General features: G+C 45.0%; 1 protein-coding gene across 5 annotated transcripts in view; it reads left to right on the plus strand.

The window, feature by feature from the left end:
* The first annotated feature begins 4004 nt into the window (after positions 1 to 4004).
* The window catches only part of flnc (filamin C), a 62270-nt gene continuing 51112 nt past the window's right edge, over positions 4005 to 15162 (plus strand). For 3 of the 5 annotated variants that reach the window (XM_033039947.1, XM_033039948.1, XM_033039949.1), the window contains exon 1: positions 4068 to 4677. In XM_033039947.1, the coding sequence (XP_032895838.1) occupies positions 4329 to 4677 (349 nt within the window). In that variant the 5' untranslated portion in view covers positions 4068 to 4328. Of the gene's footprint in view, positions 4043 to 4066; positions 4678 to 15162 lie in introns of those variants that run through there. The other 2 variants (XM_033039946.1, XM_033039945.1) reach the window with 2 other exon arrangements.

The following is a 15162-nucleotide window of genomic DNA, read 5'->3' on the forward strand; positions in this document are numbered from 1 at the left end:
CAGGAGCATTATCAAACAAATGCTTTATTACAAGCTGCTTGAATAAGAAAACAGAAGTTGAAAAGATTGATCAAATAAGTTGTTTTAAGTATTGTCTTACAGAAAAAGGTAGAGGAACAAATTCCAGAGATTGCGGCCAAGTCTGTAGATTATGGCCACCATTAATAATTTGGTCAAAAAAAATTGGGACTGGGGGAAATGTAGAGAATTGGGAGGGGTGCAGGGATGGAGCAGGTTCAAGATGATTGATGTTCATTCTATGCCTCTGATCACTGACTCACCCAGCTGCCATCTGTCTCATGGTTATAAATGTTGTATAACTATTTCTGCTGGTAATTTCATTGGTACTGAATGTAAGTAAGAAACAATTTTCTTGTAAAGTAAAGTGAATTATTGGATTGAGGACCTACATTTGAGGGTCTTTTTTCTTTACATTGTACGCCTTTGTGGCATTATCAGATGAGCCCTTTACTCGTTTATAGACATCCTCTTGGTCAGCTGCTCTGGGAGTGGATTGAACGAAGGGAGGAATGAGAAGATTAGCTGTGTCCAGCTTGCCTTCTTTCCACCTTTGTTTTCACTTTCATGTGTTAACCTGAACCTGTGCACCTAGCCTCACACCCTTTCGGCCAGAACTGAAGGATACTTTTAGATGCACAGATTTCCCTTTATTGCTTTCTTGGGGCCAAGCTTGCCACAAAGATGATAGTAATCTGTGATCTGCTGTCGTGCAGGAAATTACTTTGGTTGGGAGCAAACCACACCATCTGCACTTGAAACCCAATTGTCAGGAAAAGATGAAGCTCCAGGGAGGCTTGTGATAGGTCCTTGGGAATTCATGACTCCATTCCACACCTCTGTCTGCAGATGTGGTCCAGTGCAGCAGTGGTTCCTCATCAAGTATCTGTGGAATACTGACCTCTCACACACCAGAAATGGGGACCAAGAGATCCTGCTGGTCTGTTCCCCAAGCATAGGATTTCTTGACTGTCCAGGCCCTTGAGACATAGGGTCTTGTAAAGTAAAATGGTCCAGTGATGGGGTCCAGCAGAATCCTGAATACCAGGAGAAAATATGTTTTTGTGTCTCCCCCAGTGATGAGGTTTCATAATGACCTAACCATTATTGAGATGATCCAGGCAAGATGTGATCTTTGAACCTCCTCTTGCCTGCATCAGAGACAAACTCTCCTTGAGTCCTGTACATCCCTGCCTTCACTTATTCACAAGATCATAGTTGAGGTCAATTGGATTCCTGTCCGCACCTCAGAGATGGGACCCGGCTAACCCAGGATTCCCTAGAGATGGGACCCAAAAGTCTGCTCACCTCTGATTCCCAAAATTTGGCTCTAAGCAGGGTTGTATCCATTCTCCCTAATTCACACATAGACGTAGGATACCAAGGCAACATGAATTGCATGGACGGTACAGAGAGTCTACAAATATCAACCACAGATGAGGTACAAAGGTTCTGGCCCCTTAGCAAGTCTCACTGCTGCTATACTTTGTTATCAGATAATAAGGCTCTGTTCATTTATTGTTGGAGCTGTGAAATGTATTTGGCTTATCAATGTTTTAATATTAAATAATTTTGAAATTGATCAAATGATTCATATTTCTGTGTCATGAAGGACATTGGGGATCCATTACTCCTGGATAATCAAGGAAATTCAACCTGATAATATCAGGATAGTGATCCCATAATAAAATGAGTTCAATTCTGGAAGGACAGAAGTGAGTCATGGAGTATACAACACAGAAACAGGCCCTTCAGTCCAACTTATCCATGTGGACCTAGAGGCTCATCTAAGCTAGTTTCATTTGCTCATGTTTCACCCATACCCCTCTAAACCTTGAACCTTCCAAATGTTTTTTAAATGTTATTGTACCTGCCTCAACCACTTCCTCTGGCAGCTTGTTCCAATATATGAATCACCCTCTTGTTGCCTCTTATAAGTCTGTCCCCTTTCATCCTAAACCAATGCCATCTAGTTTTTGATTTCCTTTCCCTGGGAAAAAGACTGTGTGCATTCATCTTATCTATGCCCATCATGATTTTACACATCTCTATAAAGTTACCCGTCAGTTTCCTACGCTCCAAGAAATAAATTCCTGGCTTGCTCAACTTCTCATTATAACACAAGCCTTCAAGTCCTGGCAATATTCACGTAAATCTTCTTTGCTCTCTTTCCAGCTTAATGGCATCTTTCGAATAACTACAACTGTACACAATACTCCAAATGTGACCTCAACAATATCTTGTACAACTGCAACATAACTTTCCAACTTCTTGTACCCTGACCGATCTATTCCACAGTAAAAACCGCTAAGAACTATTTATAAAAAATCTCATCCATCTCCTGTGACTCTACACATAGACGACCAAGCTGATCTTTAAGGGGATCTATTTCTCCCCAGCTACCCTTTTACTCCTAATATACCTGAAGAATCACTTGGGATTTTATTTTACCTTGCGCTTTTTTGTCTTCCTGATTTCCATTTAAAATGTACTCTCACATGTGTACTCGTTGAGGATGTGCTTGGATCTTTTAAAATCCTCCCATTTACCAGACATCGCTTTCCCTGCAAACAGTCTCATCCAACGGACTTCTGGAAGCTCCTGCTGAATGCCTCAAAAATTGACCTGCCCCTATGTAGGACCTTAACCTGTGGACTAGTTCTATCTGTCCTCATAACTATTTAAAAACTAATAGTATTATGGTCACTATCCCAAGGTGCTCACATACTGACACAGCAGCCACTTTGCTGAGCTAATAGGCAGGTGATAGTGAGAAATCAGAGAACAGGTGAACATGTGAGAGAAGCACCTGTTCTTGGATCTTAGTCCAAACATAAAGATTTACTGTCTTGGAGACAGGTTAGAAGGATCTGGCATCGGAAATGTGAGTCAGATCCTGAACAGGGACTAGAGGAGCAATGGAGATGAGTAGACACCCCAGCATTGGTCTATGAGGAATGTCACACACGGGTCACCCAACTAATTCAGAAGCTGATGTCTTGTGAGGCACCTTTGAGGTATGAAGAAAAACATATTTAATTACTTTATTAAAGTGAAAGGCAGTGTTGCTGGAGCGTTCGATAATGGGTTGTTACATTGCTGAGTGATGATGCCCAGCCCCAGGCAATGATGCCTTGTGCTAAATGTGATCAATGAGGACATGCGTACAGCTATTCTTGTAAGGAGGCAGGAGGTGCAGAAATAAATGAGTAAAAATTAACCTCTTATTTTAATACTGGTCCTAAGATATTCACAAATAGCAGCTGAGCTCAGTGTGTTTGGTGCTCCCTTTGGATTTCCATACTGTCACTTTTTGTTGCAGGAATCCAACCACATCTGTAGAATAGGAAAAGAGAAATGGGGGGGGGGGGGGGGGGGGGGGAGAGGAGAAGAGAGAGAGAGACGGGGAGAATAATGTTCAGGGGCATTTATCTATTCGGCGGGACAGAAGTCTTGGTTAATTGCCCCCTCTGAGGATTAGGTGGAAATGAGTGGATTTGCCCTAATCTGGATTATTAATCCATTGATTACAGGGGAAGGGGGGGGGGGGGGTGGTAACCAATACCTTTTTCCTGTAGAGTTTATCACTAAATACAATGAAAACATGCGAGTCCCTTCTCCAGGGGAGTTGGGAGGTACAGGTTAACACTTGAAAGAGTGGATTTGGAGCAAGGGCGGGAGAAGTGAATTGAAGATGAGTGAATTAACCCCTTCATGCACTGGGAGTGATGTAGGCTGACAGACCACCCTAACGTGGAAAAGTTAACCCATTTGGGTGGCTGGATGTTAATTCAACCACAGAATGAAATGGGAGGGGCCAGGACAGCCCCCTCTCCCCCTCCCCCTCCCCCTATACTGGAAAGTTCATGGAAGAACACACAGGCAGGAACCTGATTAACCCATTCGTGCCCTCGAGTGTTTGCTGTTCTAAAAATAAGGCCGGAGTGAGCGGCGCAGCGCAATGAGCGGGTGGCTATGATTAGCCCCGGGCGGGGGCGGGAAGGGGCGGTCGCCGCGGGCCGCGAACACTTGATTCGGTGCGGGGTTTATATGGACATGGCCTCGGGATTCCTGGCGATCCTGGGCTCTGACGTGAACTCGGAGCAGCCGTCACTGATTAAAAAGTGCGGCTGGGCTGAGAGCGCGATCATTCGGCGAGAGGGAGCCGAGGAGAACAGCCTTCGGGCGGAGTGGACGCTTGGTGTTGGGCAGCGCCCAGAATCGGCAAGAGGCAAACGCGGACTCGCACACGGCTTGCGCACCGACCCCGATAAAGTTTTGAGCAAAGTTTCTAGCGCCACATCCCGGCCATGACTTCCATGGATCATCAACAAGGACTATCCGCCAACGGGCAGGACGACGGCGAGATGCCGGCTACCGAGAAGGACCTGGCGGAGGACGCGCCCTGGAAGAAGATCCAGCAGAACACCTTCACCCGTTGGTGCAACGAGCACCTCAAGTGTATGAACAAGCGCATCGGCGACCTGCAGAAGGACCTGGGCGACGGCCTGAAGCTGATCGGGCTCCTCGAGGTCCTCAGCCAGAAGAAGATGTACAGAAAGTACCACTCGCGGCCCAACTTCCGTCAGATGAAGCTGGAGAACGTCTCGGTGGCCCTGGAGTTCCTGGACAGAGAGAGAATTAAACTAGTCTCTATCGGTAGGTGCCCCGCCGTGTGATCCCCTTGTCCTCCTCTCGCTCCCCCCCTTTCCCCTCTCGCCCAGCCTTCTCAATGGGTCTCGCTTACAGTGGGCGCCTGGGATAAACCAGGTGTCAGACCCAAGACCACACGCTCACCCCGTGGGGAGCAGGGAACCCACACTAAACCCCCTGCCTTCAGCCTACTCCTGGGGCTGTTCCTTCGATACTTTGAGGGGACCCACAGCTTCAGCAGAATAAGGAGAACCATCTCCTCCAGCGGCACAATGGTTTGTAACTGGGGACACAGTTGGGGCGATGAACCAAGTTCACCAGGGTGGTTAAAATGTACTTTTACGATCTGAGATGGAGTTCGGAAGGACCGGGCAAGCAGCTTATTTTGTTGTAACTTTTGGCAGCGAATGGGATTTGAAGGGAGGGCGTGAACGGATCTATGGAGGAAATGAGGCAAACTGCTTCCAATTTCTGCCTTCCATCCTCGATCGTTCTCTGAATTCCATAATACACTAAATCTGGACACATTTCTATTTACACAGAATCTTATCATGTCTCATAACGGCTAGTACTGCTGTAGCTAAAATTAGTAATTTGGCAATGAGTGTGTGTGGATAAAGGGACCCATTGCCCTGACCCAGAAGGTCATCTGATGGTGCTGTGCTGTGAATCCATGGGCATTGTTAAATCCAACAACACTGTTGGAAATATGCTTGCATTCTGACCCAGGAGGAGGTTCAGCCTATTGATTCCACATCAACCAACAGTGCAATTCGACCTCCTTTTCCTAGCCTTGCAAAACACACTTGTTAACGTTATTTTTGCTATTTGCGTACACTGAGGAGGGGTAACTCACAGTAGCAACTAATCAGTAGGTGTTTGGGATGTGGGAGCACGGGATGAAACCTATGTTGTTATTGAGGGAATGTGAAAGCCCCACACAGATAGCACCTGAGGTCAGAATTGAACTCCAGTCCCAGGAGATGAGACTGTTCCCCCAACCCAAGAGTAGTGGAGATCATGCCCAGTGTTCTGACCGATATTTATATTTCAACCATCTTCACTGATGCAGGTGATTAAATGATTGATCACGATTAATGATGTTGGAATTGTGTTCCAGATAAACTACTTGCCGTGTTTCCTGAAATGCAACAAATCACTTCCTCAGTATGCTCGCTGTCAAGTGGTTTGGGCATTATAAGGATGTGAAAGGACCAGTCTTTTTTAAATATTTATAGTACTTTTGTATGGATAAGGGAACTTCAATAACTCTTATCTTCACCACAGCATCTCAGACAGTGAGACTGACCTGGACCATGGCGTTCTGTGGTCTGTCATTCGTTCCCCGACCTCTCTACCTCTCCACTACTACCTCGTTGACCAAACATTTTGTCACCTATCGCATTATGTCAGTTTTTGTCCTATGGAGATCCCTGGGGGAACTTTGCTACATTGAAGATGCTACGGCATGCAAGTTGTTGTAGGGCCAGGGTTGGTTGGGAAATGTTTTCTGTTTTCCTCCACATTCTTGTTTCATAGTTATTAGTAGCTGCTGATGAGTCTAAGGGGATTAAATTGCGAGAAGGGATGATAGGGAGTCCTGGCATGAGTCATATCCTCTTGTACTACTGTGAAGTTATGGGTGTGCTTGTTACAGTATCTCTCCATAATCTCTCCTACACTAATTGGAAATTACCAATTGGGATCTGAAAGCTTTCATCTGCATGCCCACATTAGTGATTTTTCTCCTAGTTTAGGATGGAAAAATGTACATATCCTGCAGCCTCACATGAAAGTGATCCTTGCACTTACTCTACATGTATTCATCTTTTGAATCAATATTTCAATTTCTGAATTGTGAGTATAAGGGGAGTGGCTCCCAACCTTCAACCCTTTGTCTTGGTTGCTCATTTAATCTTGGTCTGGAGTTAAAACCGTCTTGGCCCCTGTCCATGAGACGGCAACAAATGATCAGCCATGAACTTACTTGGCCCCTTGAATCAGTTTGATCAGTGAAACAACAAGGTTTGTTTTCTGTCCTTTTTGTTTCCAATTTTCCTTTCATTACCCCCTCCACCCAGACATCCATTCAGGAAGTCATTCCTGTTGGTAGCTGCCGGGCTCCTGCTGTCTTGCGGTGCTGTGGTTCAACGGGTTGCCCTTCCAGAATATTCCCCACACATTTGCAAAGTCACGCCTGTCCCAAGTCGCTCTCCTCGCCCCCTTCCCCCACCCTGTGCGGAGCTCGAGCTATATACAGCTGCTCGGGCAGCTGGCAGGAATGTGTCAGTGATAACCTTGGCGTCTGACAGCTTGCCATGTCCCGGCTGTCACCCCAGCGCCGCTCCTTGCAAGAGCCTGCCTGCCTGTAGGGTTTGCATGACTCTGAAATACCCAAGGGCCCGGCCCGCCCCACCCGTATTGAAGCAGCTTTAGTGTGAAATGGGAGACTTTAGAGGGTTACAGACTCCTGCATGGCCAACTGCATCAGGAGCATCAATTAAGTTGTTAAATGTCAAAAAGGCTAAATTAGCTGGCATAACCAGGTCCAGACAACAACCTGGCTATGGACCTGAAGAAGGGTCTTGACCCAAAACGTCGCCCATTCCTTCTCTCCAGAGATGCTGCCTGTCCCGCTGAGTTACTCCAGCTTTTTGTGTCTATCTGTGGATTTGTACTCCTTCATTGCCAATGGGTTTGGTGCCAGTAGTGGCTGAGCTGTAGCCTGGTCCTGTGGTGACTGGCCCCATCCCAGAGTGTTGTGGTTTCCTGTGGTTCCTGGCTGTTGCACTTCCCCTGGCTCTTTCCCTATAGTGTCTGTTTTAATTCCAACTAGGTGTTCCCTTCCTCCCTGAGATTTTAATCCTTCTGTACCTCCTTGTGCCCCCCACATCATTTCAACACCATGCCTAAAATTCTTTCCTTTCAGTCTAATTAATTTTGTTTTGTTGAAAATGAGAAACCTCCTCCATTTGCTGTCTGGCATTCACCTTTCTCCAGAATCACTGTTGCTATTCACCTCATGGCTGTACAAACTCAATTTCCATGCTTCTGTTGCTAGTGAATGTGCTGAAGTTCCTGCTGTGTTTCACCATTAATCGATTGTTGCTTTGTTGCACACAATTGATGTTGATTATTCCTGACCACTGGAGGTTTGCATTCTTATCCAGGGTTTGAACAGTGAAGTTAGAGAACATGTCGGGAATGGTCAGTAGGTTGGGCAACACCTTGGGAAAGAAAACTGGACTTGCTGTGATTATATGCAGACCGTTCATTCTGAATGGGCGGCATGGTGGCGCAGCAGTAGAGTTGCTGCCTTACAGCGCCAGAGACCCAGGTTTGATCCAGCTGCTGTCCGTAAGGAGTTTGTACGTTCTCCATGTCAACTGCGTGGGTTTTCTCTGGATGCTGCGGTTTCCTCCCACACTCCAAAAATATGCAGGTTTGTAGGCTAATTGTCATGGTGTGTGTAGGATAGTGTTAGTATGTGAGAATCGCTGATCAGAGTGGACTCAGTGGGCTGCAGGGCCCGTTTCTGTGCTGTATCTCTAATCTAAACTAATGTTCCTTGCAAAGGAGAACATGTATGTTTTGAAAGGGAAGTGGTGTAAGCTTGCACGAGTGATAAAAACTGGACTGTAAAATCTGCTTTGAATATTGGAAGAGATTAAGGTCAGTGAAGGCAAATGTAGGTGTCCTGCTGTCAGAAATGGGGGGAGTTGTATTTGGAACAAAGTGGAAGAACAATTAACTGCATTCTTTGGTTCTATCTTCATACAGGACATGGATAACAGCCCAGATGGGTGAGAGAACCAAGGCCCTAGAGGGAGTTGGACACTGCCTGTATTTGTTAGGAAATGCCTCTGTTTAATTTCACTTGCACTAAAAGATGATAGATTACCAGGCCCTGATAATCTACATACCAGAGTACTAAAGGAAATGGCCCTGGAAATAGTGGTCATCTAAAATTCTTTATACTGGAGCAATTGCTGCAGACTGGAGATCTTTTTAAAAGAAAGGAAATGCAGTGAAAAAAGAGGGAATTACAGACCAGTAAAAGTAATTGCCAGTTGAGAGAGTGCTGGCATCAGTTACAACAGCAGAATACTTGGAAAACATTAACAAGATTGGACATAGTTGGCAAGGGTTTATGAAGACTAAATCATGCTTAACAAATTTAATGGAATTTTGTATGAGAATTTAGTTTACAGATTAGTTAAGGTAGGACTGGTAGTCGTCTATTTCATTTTGTTAATAGGCTTTTGATAAAATGATAAGATTAGTGTACAAATTTAAAGTGCATGGGATTGAGGTTAATAGTCTGACAAAGATTGATAGTTTGTCAGGAAATGGAGCTTGAATAAACATGGGCAATGACTAGTGGAGTACCACAGGGATTTGCTGTTTGGATCTTAATGTAACTCAATGACTTTAGATGAGAGATGTTGCATTTAGTTGCCTCAAGTCTGTGTAAGACTGGAGGAGATGGGGTGACTGAGTAGCAGGCAGAAAGGGCTCCACTGTGACTTAGACTAGTTCTGTGAGTGGGCAAATGTTTGGCAGATACAGTTTGACATTATCTAGTTTGGTTCCCAAAAAAATGAATAGAGATTATTACCACAATGGTGATAGATTGGATGAAACTGGAAGATGCAATATGAACTGCCATACCAGTTGCTGAAAATAAGTAACCAGGAAGCCAAGTGATACATTTACATCAGTACAGGAGCAGAGATGTCAAGCGACAGCTACCCTGGGCTTGGAGACCATATCTGGTGTTTAGTGTGTGGCTTGGAACTGGTGAAGGAGTGCATCCAAGTTTTACTAAACTGATTCCCGGAATGGTGTCCCTCATTTGACAGGAAAGATGCAGTTGATCGTATGCAATCCAGGGTGGTGAACCTGCAGAAATTCTCTGCCACAGTAAGCAGTGGAGATCAAATTATTAAATGGTTACTGAAGTGAATGGTGGGCTACAATCACTTTTACAAAAAGGCCAAATGTACAATCTCTGCTTGTATTCTTTACGCTTCTGTTGTTGTTAATTGTCATTCACTCTGTATAGTGAACACCTCTGTACATGTGATCCATTTTACCTTGGGGTTCCCATACAACTCTGGTCTTAGCTGCCTCCTGAGACTGATTCACTGGCAGCAATGAGCCCGCGACAGCCAACTGTGGAGAGGATTAGTGACTTTATGTGAAACATTTTAGAATTGAGATGGACGTGGTTGTTACTTGTGAGGTTATTTTGGAGGAATTGGTAGATGTGAGATTCATAGAGGGGTGGAGGAGGGGGGGGGGGGGGGTGGTAGGTAACAAAAAAAGGCACCAAAGAAAGTGGTGTGCAGTTATTTGAATGATACCAGGAAAATCAAAAGCGTGAGCATGCCGAGGGTCTCCTTGTCTTGATAGGGAAAGACTGAAAAGTGATGCGATAGAACTTTATTTATCCCAGGAGGGAAATTGGTCTGCCAACAATCATAACACACAAGATCCATGAAACATGGAATTAAAGTGACAAGTGGAAAGGATTGAGGATATGCAAAGCTTGGAGAGGGGAAGTGGGGGGGATCGGTCTACCCCATGGTAGATGGGGAGGAGTTGTACAGTTTGATAGCTACAGAGAAAAAAAGATCTCCTGTCTGTGGTGTTCTGTGCTGCATCTTGGTGGCACCAGTATGTATCTGAAGATGCTCCTCGGGTTGAACAGTGTGTCATAGAAACATAGAAATTAGGTGCAGGAGTAGGCCATTCGGCCCTTCGAGCCTGCACCGCCATTCAATATGATCATGGCTGATCATCCAACTTGGTATCCCGTACCTGCCTTCTCTCCATACCCTCTGATCCCCTTAGCCACAAGGGCCACATCTAACTCCCTCTTAAATATAGCCAATGAACTGGCCTCAACTACCCTCTGTGGCAGAGAGTTCCAGAGATTCACCACTCTCTGTGTGAAAAAAGTTTTTCTCATCTCGGTTTTAAAGGATTTCCCCCTTATCCTTAAGCTGTGACCCCTTGTCCTGGACTTCCCCAACATCGGGAACAATCTTCCTGCATCTAGCCTGTCCAACCCCTTAAGAATTTTGTAAGTTTCTATAAGATCCCCTCTCAATCTCCTAAATTCTAGAGAGTATAAACCAAGTCTATCCAGTCTTTCTTCATAAGACAGTCCTGACATCCCAGGAATCAGTCTGGTGAACCTTCTCTGCACTCCCTCTATGGCAATAATGTCCTTACTCAGATTTGGAGACCAAAACTGTACGCAATACTCCAGGTGTGGTCTCACCAAGACCCTGTACAACTGCAGTAGAACCTCCCTGCTCCTATACTCAAATCCTTTTGCTATGAAAGCTAACATACCATTCGCTTTCTTCACTGCCTGCTGCACCTGCATGCCTACTTTCAATGACTGGTGTACCATGACACCCAGGTCTCGCTGCATCTCCCCTTTTCCTAATCGGCCACCATTTAGATAATAGTCTGCTTTCCTGTTTTTGCCACCAAAATGGATAACCTCACATTTATTCACACTATACTGCATCTGCCAAACATTTACCCACTCACCCAGCCTATCCAAGTCACCTTGCAGTCTCCTAGCATCCTCCTCACAGCTAACACTGCCCCCCAGCTTAGTGTCATCCGCAAACTTGGAGATATTGCCTTCAATTCCCTCATCCAGATCATTAATATATATTGTAAATAGCTGGGGTCCCAGCACTGAGCCTTGCGGTACCCCACTAGTCACTGCCTGCCATTGTGAAAAGGACCCGTTTACTCCTACTCTTTGCTTCCTGTTTGCCAGCCAGTTCTCTATCCACATCAATACTGAACCCCCAATACCGTGTGCTTTAAGTTTGTATACTAATCTCTTATGTGGGACCTTGTCGAAAGCCTTCTGGAAGTCCAGATACACCACATCCACTGGTCATGGAGGAGGTGAGCTGTATTGTCCAAGATGCTCGATCCATACTTGGATTTAGATACTGGCTTCCCATCTCGGAGCAATATTTCCCTAATCATGTCGAAGGCAGACACAAACTGCTGGAGCAACTCAGCGGGTCAGGCAGTATCTTTGGAGAGAAGTAATGGTTGGCGTTTTGGGTCGATACCCTTCTTCAGACTGATTCATTTCTCTGCAATTAGCTTGTGTTTTGGACTGTTGTTTCAGTGCATGTTGGGAGAAGTGGAAATAATATTGTTCAGAGTGTTCTCCTCTCAAAAGACGAGGAGTGGCCTTTGAGGAAACAAGAAATGGCAGTGTTAGGCTGGGTTCCGAATACGAGTAGAGGTGTTGGTTGGTGGGTGCCTTTTGTTATTAAACGGGTTTTATTTCTGCTTGGTGAGTTCATCTAATAAATTGAAGCAGGCCACCTTTGACCTATGGGATGTGCATCCTGTGTCGTATGGAAACTCCGGGACAATTCCTGTGCTTTGGACAAACACGGGTGCTGGGAGTGTTGTCAGCTGGGAGCGCTTGAGGTCTGGGGGTTTGGACCTTGAATGACTGCTAACGTTGCTGGAGTCCGTTTGAGTGTTTGTGGCTAGCACATTGTAGAGAATGATCGTCCCACAGCTTGAGGGACTGGATGATTGCCAGACTCCTCAAACCCAAAGTCTGAGTCTGAAGAAGGGTTTCGGCCCGAAACGTCGCCTATTTCCTTCGCTCCATAGATGCTGCTGCACCCGCTGAGTTTCCCCAGCAATTTTGTGTACCTTCCTCAAACCCAAACCTGGCTTGCAGTTCTGGAGGAACCCAAGGGATATGCTCTCTAATCAGTGTTTGTTTCTGAGAACTGACAGGATGAGGCTTCCCTTCTAGTGCAGACAGTCAATGTCATGACCTCATGGGAGAGTCGACTCTGCGGAGAGGAGAGCGGCAGTAATAGGTGATTTCACTGGGCAGTGCTTCCATACTTGTAGATGTGATTCCAGGATGGAATATTGCCACCCTGGTGCCAGGGCTAGAATAACAATGAGTGGCTGCTGAAAAAGTGGGAGGCTGAGTAGCCAAGGGATGTGTTCCATATTTGTACCAAACCCTGAAAATAAATATTTTCACCCAGATAGTTGTGAATCTGTGGAATTCTCTGTCACAGAAGGCAGTGGAGGCTAATTCACTGGATGTTTTCAAGAGAGAGTTAGATATAGTTCTTGGGATGAACGGAATCAAGGGATATGGGGAGAAAGCAGTATGATCATATTAACCATATAACCATATAACAATTACAGCACGGAAACAGGCCATCTCGACCCTTCTAGTCCGTGCCGAACACATAATCTCCCCTAGTCCCATATACCTGCGCTCAGACCATAACCCTCCATTCCTTTCCCATCCATATAACTATCCAATTTATTTTTAAATGATAAAAACGAACCTGCCTCCACCACCTTCACTGGAAGCTCATTCCACACAGCTACCACTCTCTGAGTAAAGAAGTTCCCCCTCATGTTACCCCTAAACTTCAGTCCCTTAATGGCAGTGCTGGCTCAAAGGGCTGAATGGCCTACTCCTGCACCTATTTTCTATATTTCTATGTAGGATTGAGTACAGAATTGAGGGTGACCAGCAGGTAGATTTTGAAGAAAACAGTGCTTTTGGTGCCACCCACTGGGTTTACAATGGATTTAGGGAGGTTTGAAGCCATCTTGTCAGGAGGATATGAGATTAAATGTAGGTTTGGAAGGTAGAGAAGGAGGGGGAATAGAATGGAAAGATGTAGATGGTTTAGTTAATTGGTTATTGCCAACGAAGTTTGATAGTGAGGTAATGCATTTGGAGCAGGGGAAGAGAATTCCCAATAAACAGGAGAAAATTGAGAAGTATGGCTGCAGATACTTCAAGGTAGTGGTTAAAAAGCCATATGGGATTCTTTTATTAACAAAGACTGAATCTAAGAGCAGAGAGGTGATGCCAAAACTGTATGCAACACAAGATAGACCACAACCTGAATACTGCATACAGTTCTGGTCACCACATTTACAGGAAGGAGCTGCTTGGATATAAATTGGATATAAATTGGATAGTTATATGGATGGGAAAGGAATGGAGGGTTATGGTCTGAGCGCAGGTATATGGGACTAGGGGAGATTATGTGTTCAGCACGGACTAGAAGGGTCGAGATGGCCTGTTTCCGTGCTGTAATTGTTATATGGTTATATGGAGGGTTATGGTCTGAGCACAGGTATATGGGACTAGGGGAGATTATGTGTTCGGCACGGACTAGAAGGGTCGAGATGGCCTGTTTCCGTGCTGTAATTGTTATATGGTTATATGGTTGTGCTGGAGAGGGTACAGAGGAGATTTGAAGTAGTTGCACGGACTGGGTAATTTTTGCTATGAAATAAAATTGAACATGCAACGGTTGACTTATTTGGAGCTGAGAAGACTGGAGGGGGTCTTGAGTGTGGTTTATAAAAGAGAGTTAATAGGAAGAGCATATTTCCCTTGGTGATGAGATTAAAAACCAGGGACAAAGATTAAATTTCATCAATAAAAAAAGATTAAAAGGAGCATAATTTATTTTTATTGGGGTTGGTAAATATCTTGTTGCATTGCCTAGGTAGTTTTATGGACATAGGCTGGTTAATGGGATTATAGACGTTGTCATGCAGCACGGAAAACAAATGCAAACCAAGCCAAGCTCATCAATGCTCTTGTTACTGTAAATTAGCCACAGATTCATTTTTAACATGTTTACCCTTGAGTTTCTCCAGAACTACAAGCCATTTTTAACATGTTTACCCTTGGGTTTCTCCAGAACTACAAGCAATTTTTAACATGTTTACCTTCCATTTCTTTGTTCATACTTCAATTGGCAACTTTCAATTAGATCCAAAGTTATTTGAGGAGGTTCCACACTGCAGATGTCAAACTCACTGGGTTGAACAAACAGATACACAGCACATGAAATCAGAACCAGATTAAAAACACAGGCATCAATAGTGATGCATTGCATCCCTGCTGGTCAAGAAAGGTCCACCCAGAATAATCTGGGTCAGCGTGTGTTTCCATCTGATTATTTTCAGGTTAAAGGCCATGTGCTGTGTTGCTGTTTGTTCAACCCAGTGAGTTTAATGTCTGCGGTGTGGAACCTCCTTGGATAATCTGGCATGTAACTGATTGGCAATAGAATTATGGGTTAATGAATGGAAGGCAGATGCGTTATAGACAATAGGTGCAGGAGTAGGCCATTCGGCCCTTCGAGCCAGCACCGCCATTCAATGTGATCATGGCTGATCATCCACAATCAGTGCCCCGTTCCTGCCTTCTCCCCAAATCCCCTGACTCTGCTATCTTTAAGAGCCTTATCAAGCTCTCTCTTGAAAGTATCCAGAGAACTGGCTTCCACCGCCCCCTGAGGCAGAGAATTCCCCAGACTCACAACTCTCTGTGTGAAAAAGTGTTTCCTCATCTACTCAGCTCTTTCGAACATCGGGAACATGTTTCCTGCCTCTAGCGTGTCCAAACCCTTAATCATATATGTTTCA

Source organism: Amblyraja radiata, chromosome 21 (assembly GCF_010909765.2).
Source record: "Amblyraja radiata isolate CabotCenter1 chromosome 21, sAmbRad1.1.pri, whole genome shotgun sequence".
Lineage (NCBI taxonomy): Eukaryota > Metazoa > Chordata > Chondrichthyes > Rajiformes > Rajidae > Amblyraja > Amblyraja radiata.